The 17672-nt window shown below is 44.6% G+C and overlaps 1 protein-coding gene across 4 annotated transcripts in view; it reads left to right on the forward strand.

Annotated features, from left to right (window-relative positions):
• The first annotated feature begins 4213 nt into the window (after positions 1 to 4213).
• Positions 4214 to 17672, forward strand: part of PROX1 (prospero homeobox 1) — a 47154-nt gene continuing 33695 nt past the window's right edge. Inside the window, exons 1-2 of one of the 4 annotated variants that reach the window (XM_072948530.1) lie at positions 4214 to 4703; positions 12633 to 14483. In XM_072948530.1, coding sequence (XP_072804631.1) covers positions 12700 to 14483 — 1784 coding nt within the window. In that variant the 5' untranslated portion in view covers positions 4214 to 4703; positions 12633 to 12699. The remainder of the gene's footprint in view (positions 4704 to 12632; positions 14484 to 17672) is intronic. The other 3 variants (XM_072948529.1, XM_015234760.3, XM_031690027.2) reach the window with 3 other exon arrangements.

The following is a 17672-nucleotide window of genomic DNA, read 5'->3' on the forward strand; positions in this document are numbered from 1 at the left end:
TCTTCCCGAAAGCGTCCCCTCCACTTCCCTCTGCCCTTGGCTTCTTCACTACTGTGAACTGAAGAAGGTAAAGCTCAAGCAGATCGATGTGTATTTTTTTCTGAAATCACGACCTCTCCAAATCCTAAACCTCAAAGAGCCTGGTTGGGTAGGAGAAAGGCAAGTTATTTCGGGCGGGGGCGGGGGGTGGGGCAACAGCACCCCTCCGAAGGCGCTCGCGCGGCCTGGCGGGCGCCTCGCCGGGCTCTGCGCGGCCGGGCGGAGTGGCTGGATTATGTAAGTAACAGCCCTCCATGTGCTCACCACCATCTGTTAATATCTTGATATTGGAAAGTTCGGTGCCTGAGGCAAAGCCAGGGTTGGCGACACAGGGCTCCCAGCCTACTCCTTTCTACTCCAGGGCAGGGAACGTACCTCCCTTTGAGTGTTTTCTCCCACATCCATAAAATCAAGTAGTAGTGTGCCCCTTCAATCACTGACAGCCAACCCCCTCTCCTCGCTGGTGTGTTTGTGGAAGAAGAGTGATTTTCTTCGAGGCCACTTTTTTGTAATGAATCCTTTCAATGCATTTATATTTTTATGACAATTCTAGGCTCCTTTAGGCTTTGTGGTGGACCCTGATTTGGGGGTGGGGGCTTTATTGTTTTAAACATTACTTTTCCTGGCAGCACCCCTGACCCCAGATTCTTCTAAGGGTTATATTTCAACTTCTTTGGAGTGATTCGCTTCTGTTTACTTTGAAAGCTGTTGGTTAAACAAACATCACTCGGAGGCTTCTAAGCAGTGGGGTTCCCAGGAGAGAAACCGTGCAGCTGCTACTTGCTACTGATCTCGTGGCATTTCACTCCCCCCCCCCCCCCATTCAGAGCAAACCCAGGTTGGGGCTTGGCGTCACACTGAGTGCAGGGGTTGAGAGACACACACAGAGAGACTATGGCAGTCACCCTGCCTTTAGACAGCCTGAAGCAGGCCGGCCTGCACCCTATAGTTGGTTTTTCTTTCTTTCTCTTTCTCTCTTAAGGGTGGTGGGGGATAGTGAATGGTGGATGGTGATGTGTGTGTGTCCAGGCTGCACTTCTCCAGCATTGTTCTCCTGAAATTCACATCCATGTGTGTCTCTCACCTGGATCTGGTTGAAATTCCCAGAATTGGTTTGTTTAGGACCTGCTGACAGTTGTTTGTAAGGTTTTAAATTATTTGTATGCAGTCTTCTCTCCTACCCCCAACTACTGGCTTGAAGAAAGAACCAGAGAGGGAAAAATACACCGGGGAAATGTCAAGGCGAAGTGTGTTTAACCCATTACCAGATTCATAAGTGATAACTGCTAGAGTTTGACTAAGAACGCACAGATAACCCTGCAGATAAATAAGTAAATGCAGCCTGCACGGATCGAGTTTGGTGGAAGACCGGTCAGAACTTGTGTTAAGTTTTTATGTTATTGGGGTTGTGTTGGCAATGGGGAGGAGAAAGGGACTGACCCCAGGCTTGGCTGCTGGTTTCAGAGATGGAGTCAATATCTAGGCGACTTCTCGTCTCCAGGCTGACTGATCGCTTCTCCCCTATCAGAAAACAAACTGGGAGAAGCCGGAGATAGGGGGCTCGGGCCTCATGCCTTGCTCCAGGGCCGCCCGAGACCCGGGAGAGCGCCGAAGCTCTGGGAAGAGAGGTTGCCAGGAGCCTGGCCTGTACGTCGCCGGGACGTTAGGGGACCGGACAGTGCTCCGTATACGCAGCTCGCGGTGATGGGCTGCAGACCGAGCTCGCTCGTCCAGCGTCGCGCGCGCTCCTATTTCAACGAGCCGCTCTTACACCCTGATTTGGGCTGCGAACCGCTGCAGCAGAGCTGGCGAGCCGCGAGCCTCCGCCGCCGAGGTTGGGGGTTGGAGAGCTTCCTTGTTTCCCAAGAGGGTTACTCCGACTTCGAGTCGGGCCTGCCTTCCCCCGGGAGCGATACATGACTTACTGGGGCTCGCAGGGAACTTCTCCAGCCGTCAGTTCCCGGGCGTAGTGTGTGCAAAACGTGCACCCGAGCGCTAGGTGCAATTGACATAAACTTGTGGGCTAAAGTTCAAGCCGTTTCCTTCCAGAGTCTGAACCTTTTCTCTCTCTCTCAGCTTCCTTTCTTCCCCCTTCTCCCCCTCCTCTCCCTGCCCTCCTCCCTTTTAAATGTCAAACTGAGCAGATGGTTTTAAGGTGTGGAGGGCATATATCCTTTACTGCTGCCAGTTTATTTGTGGCCTGGCGCTAACGTATACTTTCTGGGATACTTAAAGAAAGTAATAGGACGAAAAAGAAGAAAGGAAGTAGCTTCGATCCGTTCACAGAACCCAAATTTCCCCGCTCAGTACCCCCGCTTACCTCGAAAGGACCCAACCAATAGAAGCATTACTCCATCCTGCAGCTAATGGGCACGTTGATAGATTATTTCTATCCCCAGCCTAAATTTGTCACATCTCGATTAGAACACTTGATACAATAGCAGATCATTGGAAGTGTGAGTAGTGTGTTTGCGCGCGTCTATATTGTTTCCATAATGGGGTGGGGGCGGTGTCTAGAGGCGGCAAAGGGGGAGAAATGAAGGCTGGGGATGGTCAAGCAAGTCTTTTTTCTTATCCCCAAACACCTAACCGGGCCGGCCTGATTTTTCTTCTTCTTCTTTTCAATGTCTGAATCCCGTGCCAAAAGTTTCCTACGGGGTTTGGACTCGAACATACTGTTATCACTAGTCTTATTCAAAGATTAGACTTCTTCGCAGTTTGATGAATTTGAGGCTGAAATTGTAAATGTCCTAGGAAAAGTGTGTACATATGTGTTAGAGAAGATGCTGATAGTGGTCAGCCAGTGGACTTGTAACACAATTCATAAACACCCTGTCGTCAGGATGCAACATGATTCAACCTTTGATCTGATTAAATTCGAGGGACACACCAAAAGTACTTGTCCCCATCCTACAAAAAAAAAAAAGTGTCTAATCGCCTAGGTGTGAATGTTTCTGCTTCGCAGCCCTTGCAAGTCCTAGCTTTTATAGGATCTTTAAGTCATAAACGCGGTTGCTTTATTAAAAGCCGTTTACTGTGCCGGGTGAAAAAGACGTTCTAGCTGTGGCTGGAAACTTGCTCTTTAGCATTTGCAACTTTCAAATCCCAAGAAGCTCTTTAAGAGCCACATTAAAGAAATCTTGCTGGTTATTTTTCGTCCAAGAAATGTGAAAGCCAAGTGAATTTTCTATAGATTGACTTAGAAGCCCGAAATTTTAAGCGTTTGAAATTTCTTACCTAGGAAACTTTTAAGTTTGTTACCCAGGCATCAAAACTGTGTAAATCCTATAGGAAACCTGTCTTTGATCATTCTGGGATGAGTGAGTTACTGAGCGGTAGTCGCGTGGTAATGTTTGTAACATTATTTTTCCCGTAAAGGTTGTTGTACCTACAATCCAAAAATCGTCGTTAGAAGTAACCCAAGACAAATATTCTTCTTCCTAACAAATTTGACGGGAGATTGACTGGGATTCAGCCAGTACTGATCTTCTAATACCAGATGCAGCGGAGTCGGTGTGAAATCTCTGGCACCTATTATTTTAATCCCAAACCTACCTGTATTTATTGTCCACCTCCCCTTTAAAAGGAAGCAAGGGTGACATGTATTCCTGATACTAGCTATGATCATTTAAAAAGTGTAATGATTTGAAGATCTCCACTCCCTCCTCCTATACCACCCCACCCCTAAAAGCCCCCACATTTTCTCCAGTATACTTTTCCGTGCCTTCCTCCACCCCTGTCCGAGTAGCGCTCACTCGCTCGGCCGCTCGGCGAACTCGATCAGCTGTATCTGGGAAATGAAGGGGGGAAAAAAAAGGGGACCTACGTCCTGGAAGAGCGACTGTGAGCCGAGCGCCGCTCGCGCGGTCGCCCGCTCCGCACGGTGCCCGCGGATGGCTCGCTCCGGCCCCGGCGCGGCGATCCGGTCGCCCCGCAGCAGTGGCTGGGCGACGGTGAGGGTGGGGGCCGGGGATGGAGGCGGGGGAGGGGAGCGCGGGGCCCCTCTCCCCTCCTCTCCTCCCAGCCCCTCACCCCCACCCCTTTTATATATATTTTTTTTCCTCCCAAGTTCTCTTGCCTCACTATCCCCCCTTGAATCCGAAGGCGCCTCGCGATTGGGTGCTGGGGCCGGGTACGTCAGTCAGACTGTGACGTGCAGTCTTCCTGTTTCCTTCAGCTGTGTCTTAAAGTAAATCTTGTTGTGGAGCGGAGCCCTCAGCTGAGGGAGCGCTCTGAAATAATACACCATTGCAGCCGGGGAAAGCGGAGCGGCGCAAAAGAGCTCTCGCCGGGTCCGCCTGCTCCCTCTCCGCTTCGCTCCTCTTCTCTCCTCCTCTTTTCTCTCCCCCTCTTCTACTCTCTTCTCTCTTCTATTCTCCTCCCCTCTTCCTTTCTCTTCTCTTCCTTTCTCTTCTCTTTTCGTCTCTTCTCTTCTCTTCTCTCCTCTCGTCCCTTCCCTTCTCTCCTCTCCTTGCACACCCTCCTCTCTCTCTCTCCCCTCTCCCTCTCCCCATCGGCCCGCTCGCTCGCTCCCGCACCGACCCACCGTTCGCGGTCCAATTACCATATTCATCACCCGCAAGATCTCACCGTGTGTGTGCGCGCGCGGGTTTTCCTCTCTCCGCCTGCAAAAAAAGGCTCGGTCCCACTGCTCTCCGCACCGCGTAAGTATCTTCTCCCCCTCGCGAGTCCCCTCCCCTTTTCCAGATTCACTTGTACTGGCTTGTTCTTGAAGGAGAAGAAAAGAAAAGAGACTCCCATTACTCACACCCGTGTCAACATCTCCCCCCACCCCAACCCCAGAGAAAATGGTGTTCTTTAAATGAATCATAATAAAATAGCCTCTAAACAGTTTCTAAGCAGGAGCCTCAGTGGAACTCAGCGCTCCGCTCCTCCCAGTTCCTAAGAGTAAGTGATCCGCTTGGCTTTTATTTCTTTCTCTTTCCTGCTGGTGGCTGGGGGTGGTGTTGGCGATGGGGGGAGGCTGATAGCGCTGGACTTGCGCTGATCTTGTCACCTTTTGTGTACTGTTTCTGGGGAGTGAGGAGGCGTTTGCTTCCTTTCCTTCTTTCTCTTGTCCTCTCTTCTCAGGAGAGAGGACCGCGAGGGGGACCGGGTCGCTTTTTGTTCGTCTGGATCCCCGCTTTCCTCCCAGCCTCATCCTTCCCGTCTTCCCCGGTTAAAACTCCTGGGCTAGTCCCCGCGTCCTTTCTCTTTGTCTTGTTTATTATAGCTGCCTTTCTTCCAGGCTCTTCCAATTTGCTTGTCATTTGCATACCTTTCACTTCTCCTTTTTAACCCCAGCAGAGGGCCAGGGAGTAGGGAGGAAGGGAGAGGGAGGAGGGGGGCGCTCTATTACTTTCCTCTCAAAACGCTGTCGAAGCCAAAAGGTTGAAATCAGGGTTGCAGCAGTGGCGAGATGGTCCCGGGAAACGAGCGCGGCGCCCCTCTCCTGAGCTCCCAGGCACCAGGGCTAGGTCAAGTGGAGTAGGGTAAGGTGGCACCGGGAGCCCCGGGGTGGGGGGTCGTGTGGTGGAGGGGCCGGGGCTCGAGCTCCGCGGGAGGACGCAAGGATCGCGCTCCGGGTGGGGGTAGGGAATGTTCTTGGACAGCAGATGTGCGAGGCGAAGACTCTCACAGTTATCCCTGGCAGTTGGCGTGATTGGGCTGCTTCGATCTGATCTTGGTTCCTCTGGTTGGTACCTACAATTTTGTCCCACTTTGGAGGATCGGAGAGGGAGGAGAGGAGAGTTGAGGGTAACTGGTACTGGAAGAATAGTGAGGGGGGAGGGAAGAGCTGCTATCTTGCCTGAACAGACAAGGAGGGGGACGAGGGGGACAAGTTGAGGGGGCAGACATCATCCAAATCCCAGTTTAGCAAGTTGTTGCTTCTTCTGATGTGCCAGCCACTTACTCCTCCTGCTAAAACTGAAGGTAAGGGGATAGTGTAGATTGAAGGGGCGAGGTGGAGGGGGGCAGGAGGGAAGTGTAGGGAGAGTAGCTTTGGAGAGAGACTGACAGGTCTCTCGCCACTTCTCAGCTCTTTTCCAAAGTTGAGAGCCCTCCAGGCAGGCAGAGAGAAGAACTAGGAGCAGAGGCTGAGCGGCAGTCTTAAATAGCCCAAGGAGGCAGCTTGGGATGTGAAACTGCTGTTCTTGGCAATCCAGAACCCACTCCGCCTGGGGGAAGGCTGGGAACTCACCTGCTTGTTTTTATGTTTCCAAGAAGGTCTGTGTTGTCTCCTTGAGCTTATAAAAACAGTGCGGGCACAGGGTGGCCTTCTCTCAAAGTCAAGGCTAGAAGGCTCTTCTCTTGTTCTGTCCCCCCACCCCCTTTCCCCCGTCTATAACCTCCCTTACGAAAAAAATAATTTCCTTTCCTAGCCTAGGTAGGCAGAGCTCTATTAGTAGAGGGCTGTGCATGGGCAGGGCCTGACAGGTGTGTTGTGTCAAGAAAGACAGGTGCAAATTTCCTCTGTGTCTGTGTGTGTCTGTACAGTTCCAGACCACAATGCGTGCTCCAGGGTTGTAGAGGTTTATGAATTTATGGTTGCCCTGGTTAATAGGATTGTCTGGGCTAATGGGAACTGGGCTGTTGTTATGTTTCGAGCCCTGCCATGTGAGTTCTTTGGTTGGGGGTAGGGGACCCAGTTGGTATGTGTTTGTTTATTTTTCTTGAGGATGTTGGCAGGCTGCTCCTGAGGCTGTGTCTCAGGCTCCTGTCTGCCAGGCAGCTGAAAGTACCCCCACTTCAGGCAGCAGGTGGAAGGAGATTGACTTTCTCTTTGCTTCCCTCTAGTTTATGCCTGTCTCCCAGGTCTCCGGTGGAGGGGAGTGGTGAAAGCCGTCTTGTGTGTGTATGTGTGTGTGTGTGTGTGTTTTGGGCATCCATGGGTGGTGCGTGTAACTGCCAAGAATACCAAAGTCAGTTTGCAAGTGTTACTGCTGTTAAAGCTTATCTTTTTAGCATGCTTTCTCTCTGCCCAGAAAGAATAGGTATGTATATAAACTCTTTCAAGTCATATGTTAAATACTCTCATAAAGTAGAATGAGCCTGTCATTGTACCAGACATGTGCCAGATGTCCTAGTTATTACTTTGATGGAGAAGGAAAATCTCAAGTATGTGAGAGGTAACTGCGCTTTTCTGTTTGATGCAAGATGCAGGCAAGCAGCTTCATGAAGAGTTTCTTGCAAGAACTTCTGAGTATTTTCAAAATGAAGTGGGCTATGGGTGGTAAGGAAGAAAAAAAGGAGTTATCTGGTTAACCTGCAACACAGACCTGTTCCTACAATGGTTAAATAGACAAAGGTGACAACCGTGGCTTCGTGTGTGTGAGGGAAGTTAGTGAGAATTCAATATGAGCACTGTATCTGGATTCTTAAAACCTGACCTTTTACATTTTTCCTTAAATAAGCTATTTCTTGAGTTGCTCGGAAATAGATTAGATGGTGAATGGGTTTTGTTGGTTGGTTTGGTTGCTTGGATGATGATCTTTGTTTCATGAAAATGAGATAGTATGTGTCATTTAGTCTTTCAACTTAAACAGCAAAGTTCCTTCTACTACTTCCCTTGGATGCTTTTGAAGTTCTTTTATAATTAAAATGTCATCTATGGATGTGTTCATTTGCTTTATTTTTAACAAGGGTTATCTGTGCTTGGCACTTACTGATATTTTTATGTGTCCATTATGCAGAATTTATTTAGTTTAATCACCACCTTGTGGGGAAAAATTCATGCATACGTAACATGAATCTTTGTTCTCACTTTATTCATTCCCTAGCATCGTCCCTCCATAAGTAGCACTTACAATCTTAGAACATAACCTAGCTGCCAGGCTTGCTCTTTATTTGTTCAAAGTGAAATAGGCCTTTTTTCATGAATTTCTTATAGGCATTGTTTTGCATCTGCGCTTGCTAATGTAAGGACTTCTTAGGTTCAGGATTAACAAAAGATTGTAAAATGGTACTGTTTTTATAATATGAAGATGGGTTGTGCATGATATATTATTATTGGATTCTAATTAAGTTCCTATATAAACTGGAAAGGACATATATGTAAGAAATTAATCCATCCTTATTGCCTGGTGTATTCTAATGCCTTAGAGGACATTTAGAGTATTTCAGTTTTCTACAGAAAGAAAAGTGTTTTTTCTTGAGGTTATTTCTCACTCTCTTTTATTTACTAATTTGGTGAATTATTACGTTTTCAATAGGTAAAAATGAATATTTTAGGCATGTCTCAGAAAATCTCCTGTGTTCATTTTGCAGGTGAAAAATGTATGGAATTTTTGATAGGATGGAGGAATTTTAAATGAAATGGTGATGATTTGAGGGCTCTCTGATGATAGGAAATTTTAAAACCTGATATAAGATTTTAACAAAACAATCTTAGTTAATTTAAGTATTAATGAACATCAAGTGGGTTTTTCAAAATAAACACCAAAGGCTTTCTTAACCTGGTGGCTAAGCTAAAACATCTCCAAAGGAAAAGTTGCTAGTTAGCAGACATGCACTCTTCACACAGTGAGGAGGACAGCTTGGTAGGGGGCAGGGGCGGGGGAGTACCTAAATCAAATCATCTGATTTTCCCCCCTGAATTACTGACTTCCAGATGGATTTATAGTGTTCTTTGTTACTGATAATCCACTTGAAATTTCGTAACCAGGTTGACTCAAGGAGATCAGAGGCCCACTCAAGGGTGGTTTTCTAAAAGAAGAAGTAAAGTGTAGGTTTGAGCAATTTCTTCAAATAATTTTATCAACAAAGACAGGTAATCTCAATAATCCCAACAGGAGACCATGCCAGCCTGACACTTCCCCATCTCATGAAAGATTTGACTGAACAACTTGAATGATAACCATGATGAACACTTCTTTGTCCAGAATCTGGACTTCAGACAGATATGTAAAAGTTGCATGCCCCCTCCCCAAATAACTTCTTTATTAAAGCAGAGCGCTTCACTACTGTCTTGCTTCAGTGTTCCTTTGAAATTCTTCACTGAAAATTTCTTTCTACTAACATTGTCATCAGCTTCCTTAGGATTCTCCATGTTAAATTATCTGACATCCTTCAGATAATTCGGATTTTAATGAAGAATCTCTTGGAGTAGTTAAAATCCGACTTGATCGTACTTGGATGTGTGTTCTTATCTTTTTCTGGGAGGAATCTGCCACGTTAAAATACCCCTCGTACAGGAATTATTTAAACATTTGTGCAGTTAAATACTAAGTGGTACAGCCCAATATTTAATAATAAAAATATTTTACATAGATTTTCACATGCCTTAAAGAGACGTTTGCAGAATTAGTGTATGTGTATCCGATCAGCAGTAATTTGGGTTCAAATTCAACTGCAGTGTTTTTCTGCATACTTGCTGATACTGATGTTCACCAGTGCTGATCAAAAGGTTTCATATTGCCTGGTTAAACTCAAAATTAATATTACAATTCAAATATAATAAAAGTCAAGAATAACTGTAGTGGAAACATATGGCTTAGTACATATATTGAGAAATAAAGGAGTTTTTAAAAATCTTAATGGGCAGGATGGTATCAATGATAAATTCATTCCATAGCATTCTCTAAATCCTGAATTGGACAATCACAAAAGCACCCTTGAAAATGTTTTCAAGTGATTTAATTTACATTATAGTCATTTAACAACACGTTTTCTTATGTGGTAAATATATTCATATATATATATATGTATATATATCTTATTTATAAAATATGATGTTACTAAAGTACTATTGTCAACCAGTTATAATTATTTAATCTCACTTATAACCTCCATGGGTTATAATCCCAATGTGTATGACCACTATACCTTTATTTTTGAGTTTAGGTCAAAGCTATATAGAGAGGTATATTTATTTGCCCCTATTAATATAATGCCTTGTCTCGCTGGATCATATAATATTTCCTAGTTTTCCTGTTTGTGTTGTCCTTCTTATGTCTCAGTTGTACATTCTACAACAAGACCAAAAAGTATTTAAATTCTTTTCGCCCCAATCAGAAACAAATCATTACTTAATCTCAGAATGCTGACCAGTCGTAAGGGAATGGCAAAACTCAGTTCCGCTTGGTGAATTTGGAAGAAGTTAGGGGATATTTTCTTCTCAAGAGACCCCAAAGTATGTTTAATTAACACTCATTCTCCACTGAAGATGAGATCATTTCTTTCCACCTTAGGAAGAGTGCAGCACTCCTCTTGGCTCCAGCATGAGGCAGGGATGCAGCTGTTGATACCTAGGCTAGATGAGAGGAAGTGCAGTTGACACAGAGGTAAATGGCAGTTGGGAAAGGAAGGATGGCTGGGGGTGACCTTGTGCTCATCTCTTACACCAGCGTGTTGTTTCTGAGCCTCTGCTGCAGAGATGCTTTTCCTAGAGCAAGGATGGGTTGGAGGAAAACCCAGATTGGATCTTGAGGGGAACGGGGGAAGAAAAATCCTGCAGAAAGTTTGTTCAACATTTTGATGGGAAAGCTGTGTGCTTTTCAGGTGATATTAGAGAGAAAGTGATTTGCACACGAAAAGAAAAGAGGTAAAATTTTTAAATAATGGCAATAAACTCCATTTTTGAAAGGCTGATATACACACACAAAAGTCCTGCTTGCAAAGACCTCCCCCACGATATGCAAATCTTTCTGAGCTTTGAAATAACTCATCCTTTTTCTTGTTTGTCTCAGTCTCCACTTTTTTTTCCTCTCACCTGACAACTACACCCGACTTACCAGATCTAATGTGTTAGTGATACACTGCCATTGCATTTTTGTCCTTCTGAAACTGATTTCATTATTAATGTGTGAGGGGTCTCAATCATTGTGAATTCAGTTTTGAACCCTATGTTGAAGTTATCAAGATCTGTTTCCATTCTAAACTCAGGAAATTTTATCCTGAGGCATACAAAAAGTATTTTATCCTCAAGCATAGAAAAAAAAACATATAAAGAAGCATCATGTTGCTTTCATGGCACTCTAATACCTGCTTTATTTAAATGTTGTATCTTCATGTGCAAACTGAGAACAACGGCTGCATGATGAAATCTTTGTCGCTTAAAAAAATACATGTTGCCATCTAAGCATTGAGCCTTTTCTTGATTTTTACAGGTTATTTCATGCTGAAATTATGCCTATTTGCATGGATAGTCATTCTTTAAAACTAGCCACAGATGCAGTCCTAGGGAGCACGTAGATGTTTTTACAGGTGAACCGAAAGAGATGGGAGCTGTTCCAAACACTCTGCACGCTGCCTTTGGCAATAGACCCTGTTATTGTGAAGATGTGCTCTGTTAAGCAAACGTGAAGTTTAATATTAGATAAACCTCGTGTGAAAAAAATATTTTCATTTTCTCCATAAAATGTTAATTATAAGCAAAAAGATGCAACATCCTAACATTTATACAAAATTTGGGGTTAGCATCCCTGCTTAATAAGTCACAAAATATGTCAAGTGCTTTTAATAAAATGCAAGGAAGGATGTTCTCTTTTTATATTGTGTTCCCAAGAAACAATGGAAGTTCATATGCAGAGACGGTATTTCCCTTTCTCACATATTTAATTGATGTTATTTTCTTTCCTCTTTATGTATCTTCTTTCAGCCTTTTTTTCCCCCTTTGGCATAAGAAAAAAGATTCACAAATGGTGTATGTTAAAGAGTTTCTTTAGGCATTTGAAGTATTATTTTGGCAGATTATAAGGGGAAAAAAACTAGTACTGAAGATGTATTTATCCCTGCCTAAGTCAGTTTATTGTTCCACATACTGGTTTCTAAAATGTGACAGTGTCCTTCTTTTGCACTGAGTCCAACTTTATAATAACCTAAGTCATCAAAAAGACATCATGAAAATCTATAAATATTCTCACACTTACGTTAAAATCTAGCAACAGATCCCACCTTCAAATGTGATTTTAGTGATACCAATGCATATCTGTGCTAAATAAGCAGACTTGTAAAATGAGTATTTGGGCATTGATTTCAGTGTTAAATTGACCATTTCTGTTGGAAAGATGCTGATGGGAGTGTTCTCTTTCCCATTTCACATGTGACAAAAATATTTTAAAATTCAGTAATAAAGGGTGTGTGAAATATTTGCATTTTTAAGAGTCTTTTTTCCTCTAAGGGTGTAAAAGGCACAATAATTTTATTGCAGAAATGGAGTTTTTCATCCAAATTTCACGCATCCTCAAAATTCAGCCTTGTTTCTTAGGTATAGACCACTTTTATTTTCTTTTGTAATATGAATCTCAATGCCCAAAATTTAATCAATTGGTTGTCAGAGGCTGTGTTCTTATAATCTACTGTTTCTTCTGAAGATAAACAGTATCATTTTAGGCATTTGTGAAAGAGAATCATATTACTGGTGCTTAAGCAGTTTTTGCTTTTTTTTTTTAATCTTAATCCATCTTAAACCAGTGGAGCAGAAATATTTAAAAATGTTTCATTTCAAGCAGAGTGCATAATAAATTGCAATAATTGTAATGTGCCATAAATCCCAGAGCCTATGCATTTTGCATTTGATTCAGGATTGAGGTCAGGAAATTTGGAGAAATTTAAAGAAAATGATTCATCAGTCCTTTTGTTCTGTTGGCCAGGGTCCCGGGATTCTTGAGCTGTGCCCAGCTGACGAGCTTTTGAAGATGGCACAATAACTGTCCAGTGATGCCTGACCATGACAGCACAGCCCTCTTAAGCCGGCAAACCAAGAGGAGAAGAGTTGACATTGGAGTGAAAAGGACGGTAGGGACAGCATCTGCATTTTTTGCTAAGGCAAGAGCAACGTTTTTTAGTGCCATGAATCCCCAAGGTTCCGAGCAGGATGTTGAGTATTCAGTGGTGCAGCATGCAGATGGGGAAAAGTCAAATGTACTCCGCAAGCTGCTGAAGAGGGCGAACTCGTATGAAGATGCCATGATGCCTTTTCCAGGAGCAACCATAATTTCCCAGCTGTTGAAAAATAACATGAACAAAAATGGTGGCACAGAGCCCAGTTTCCAAGCCAGCGGTCTCTCCAGCACAGGCTCCGAAGTGCATCAGGAGGATATATGCAGCAACTCTTCAAGAGACAGCCCCCCAGAGTGTCTTTCCCCTTTTGGCAGGCCTACTATGAGCCAGTTCGATATGGATCGCTTATGCGACGAGCACCTGAGAGCAAAGCGCGCCCGGGTTGAGAACATAATCCGGGGTATGAGCCATTCCCCCAGCGTGGCGTTAAGGGGCAATGAAAATGAAAGAGAGATGGCCCCGCAGTCTGTGAGTCCCCGAGAAAGTTACCGAGAAAACAAACGCAAGCAGAAGCTGCCCCAGCAGCAGCAACAGAGTTTCCAGCAGCTGGTTTCAGCCCGCAAAGAACAGAAGCGAGAGGAGCGCCGACAGCTGAAACAGCAGCTGGAGGACATGCAGAAACAGCTGCGCCAGCTGCAGGAAAAGTTCTACCAGATCTATGACAGCACTGATTCTGAAAATGATGAAGATGGTAACCTGTCTGAAGACAGCATGCGCTCGGAGATCCTGGAGGCCCGGGCCCAGGACTCCGTGGGGAGGTCGGATAATGAGATGTGTGAGCTGGACCCCGGGCAGTTCATCGACCGAGCCCGGGCTCTGATCAGGGAGCAGGAAATGGCAGAAAACAAGCCCAAGCGGGAAGGCAGCAACAAAGAAAGAGACCACGGGCCAAACTCCTTACAACCAGAAGGCAAACATTTGGCCGAGACCTTGAAACAGGAACTGAACACGGCCATGTCGCAAGTCGTGGACACTGTGGTCAAAGTCTTCTCGGCCAAACCCTCCCGCCAGGTTCCTCAGGTCTTCCCACCGCTCCAGATCCCCCAGGCCAGATTTGCAGTCAACGGGGAGAACCACAATTTCCACACCGCCAACCAGCGCCTGCAGTGCTTTGGCGACGTCATCATTCCGAACCCCCTGGACACCTTTGGCAACGTGCAGATGCCCAGTTCCACAGACCAGACGGAAGCACTGCCCCTGGTGGTCCGCAAAAACTCATCTGACCAGTCTGCCTCCGGCCCCCCAGCTGGCGGCCACCACCAGCCCCTGCACCAGTCGCCTCTCTCTGCCACCGCAGGCTTCACCGCGTCCACCTTCCGCCACCCCTTCCCCCTCCCCTTGATGGCCTACCCGTTTCAGAGTCCACTAGGTGCTCCCTCCGGCTCCTTCTCGGGAAAAGACAGAGCCTCTCCCGAATCCCTAGACTTAACTCGGGAGACCACGAGTCTGAGGACCAAGATGTCATCCCACCACCTGAGCCACCATCCTTGTTCACCAGCACATCCACCCAGCACCGCCGAAGGGCTCTCCTTGTCTCTCATCAAATCCGAGTGTGGAGATCTTCAAGACATGTCCGAAATCTCACCTTATTCGGGAAGTGCAATATCCTTTCACTTGCCCCTCAGGGAAAACAAAGCCAAGCCAAAAAGGCTTCCCAAAAGGTCAGGTTTACACAATATTTAGAAAAATGTAGATTAGTATCTTCTCAAGAATGCGATCTTTCCTCTTATTCGGAGCCATGGGCTTTTATCAGCATATGTGTGGCACTTCTGGTTGTACAAAAGCTTCACAGGAAACCAACATCTTCACAACTTTCTCAAGTTGTTAATTGCCCCAAAGCGCTAGTCTTTAATTTGTGCTTTTTCAGCAGTGTTTTTCCTATGATTTCGTCCCGTACTATCTCCTAAATCCTTCCCCCCACTCCACCCAAAAGTAGATTTAGAGATGGAAAAGAATCTCATTGTAATACTGAATTCTATCAGATTTAATTTTATAAGATGGTAAGTTTTATCATGGACTAGAAAGAAAAGTCAGTCTTTGGATCTCTAAGATTCCATAAAGAAGAATTCTCCCTTTAACTGTCGACAAGACTGCTGGTTCGTTTAAAGAAGGCCTGGTTAAATCTTATGAGGAACACTTTACTGGTGGGAGGCTGCAGTGGGAGAAAGAGGGATGTGGATGGGGTGTTAGATTCTGTCTTTACTCTTTAAGTGAGATGCGAGTTTTTTTTTTTTTAAGGAAATACACAGGTACTGATTTATTCAGATGGCATCCGTCTCTCTCCCGTCCACCCAAGGTCTGTTCTGTGGGTCTGGTGCAGCTGCCTCTATGCATGATTAACCTCTGTTCAGCCATACACAGAAATCTTTTGTCCTAACATACACAAAGCAAATTATTTTGGAAAGCGAGAGAGCACAATTAAATATAAAACTCAGCTGTATTCGACTTTAAAAATGCCTCTTTTTATGTCTCTTTTATATTTTGAATCTGACTTTTCTGTAGAGATGCCAGTTGTATTTTTTTTATTAGACCTGTCCTGAACTCCAGCTATTTTTAACTCAACAATTTTTTTTCTCTGTAAATTGGTCCTTTCAGTAAATTTTTAAAAACCTGATGGTCGTTGATGTTTGGGGGGAGCAGAATAGTAGCATTTGGGGGCAAGGAGAGGCATGTTTCTTTCATAATAAATTGCCAGATGGATATAAAATTTAGCAATTAAGTTGGCCGTTGCTAAATTGAGGATTTTGAGCAATCGTCTTGATGACTAGAAATCGGCATTTTCATATCTGAGCCCACTTCAGAGGCTGCCATGGAAGTGCAAAGTACCAGCTGTGGTGGAAATGTGCTTTCCTGGGCAGTGAATGTCCACCTTCCAGCCGAGTCAGGGTAGCTGTGAAGATTTCCTGTATGGTGAATGCAAGCCCCAAGGATGAGACCCACTTGGGCATTTCATCAAAGAGCCTCTTTCTTTTCCCTAGAAGGGAAGAAGGGGATGCTGTCTTGAGAGAAAGAACAGAAAGATTTGAGGATTTAATATGTAAAATAGAAACTGAGTCTTGGTTTGGTTGCTGATTTCACATCTGCCTCTCAAAGATCTAGATTTTAATCCACCAGTCATGAATCAAAGCTGGGCCAAGTACCGTGCCTTCCACATCATAAGCAGGCCATAAACATTGATCAGATTGGAATATAGCTGTTGGTGACGAGCAAGGCAAAGTAAGAAGACACAAGGCCAGGCTCCGACAGGAGAGCATCCTCTGGGGTTCATACCAGGCTCCTGTCCAGGGCTAGACCCTGGTACTCCTGAGAGATGCCTTACTTATTTAGAAGCCAGTTGTAGTGGTGGTGGGTTGTTGTCCTCTTTCTATGTCTCTGTCTCTGTCTCTCTCACACACACACACACACAGAGGAAAGGGACATGCCTATTTGGGTGAATATTTGAAGCCAATTTTCAAACTGCTGTAAGTCCCATACTAAACTCTTTAACTCAGGATGCCAGTTTATGTTTTTTTTAAGTAGACTTGTCACTGTATCCAGATAATTCTGCTTCTGCTCTTTTTTTTTTTTTTAACAAGTTGGGTCTTCTAAGAGAAAAATCTTTGGATTGCGCCAAGTGTTGGCTAAGCTCATTGTCTCACCCTCTCTAAATCCCCTGAGGAATTTTGAGGATTTGAATGGAAAGAAGTTCCCTTTCTTTCTATACATATCAAAGTCCTTGAAGAAAATATCGGTGCTTCTTCTTCAGGAGAATAACTTCTCCTGTCTCCAACCATGTAAGATTATATGGAACAGCGATGGTTTAGCAACATCTGTGTTCACATGCAATGTTAGTTGCTTACACCTAGAGTTGTTTCTTTTCTGTCGCTACGTAATTTTGGCCTCTTGCTGCAATGAATGATTACGTTTTCCACCGTCTGGCCTTCTAGCCTCTGTTTCTCTTTTCTCCTCTACTACCTCACACTTTTAACCACTGATCTCATTGGTATATTATTTCTCAGGAAGAAGACACACAAGCACCCTTCCCTGTAGTCCACACAGTTCTGCAGCCAGTGAGGACCTGAGTACTTGCTGGGAGACTGGATCTACTTTCCTCCCATCTCCATCCTTGTGTGGCGATGAGTTCTCCCCTTGATTTACCTGGTGGTGTTTAGGCAAAATTCTCAAGCTTTTAGTTTCAAGAGATCTCTGGGAATCACAGCGAGTGATCTTACTTCCATATTGGAACCTGCTATGCAGTTTTTCTCAGAAAAGAGTGATAGAAATGAGGAGAAATGGGATAAAGTGGTACCATCATGATTGTCATTGTTATTTGTTTTATTTTTAGTTCATGGCTTTCCAAATTGTAGTGAATAATTTAATTCTTAAGGAGCGATTCTCACTCCCAAAGGCATCGTCTGTTTCTTTGAACAAAGTATCCGAGATAAGAGCTATTAAGAATGCCAGCTTATCAGATAAGTCCAGTCTGAGTTCAGCACATTAAGCATGTATGTTCCATATAATAGAGCACAGTCTCGTTACCCTTCCTAGTAGAAAGGAAACGGTGAATGTGTGCGTGTTCAACTGAATGTCAGTGCACCTGCTCTGAAAGCTCATGTCTTGGATACAAAAAATGCGTTCAGTGTCTTTGCATTTATTTAATCAAATTTTAAGTTTTATTCAAATTCCAAAAGAAACAACCAGCCAATTGTTTTTCCTCGTGATGTTCCTTGTCATTCATCCTCTTTGCATCTCAAGAAAAATAGCCTTGTTTGGGCCTCAGACATTTGCATGCACCCAATTAAAGCACAAGAGGAGTGTTCTACGCGCTTAAGACATGCACGTGAAGAAATTGGGCCTCTTCGTGGCAGCCA

This window comes from Vicugna pacos, chromosome 23 (assembly GCF_048564905.1).
Source record: "Vicugna pacos chromosome 23, VicPac4, whole genome shotgun sequence".
Classification (NCBI taxonomy): Eukaryota; Metazoa; Chordata; class Mammalia; order Artiodactyla; family Camelidae; genus Vicugna; species Vicugna pacos.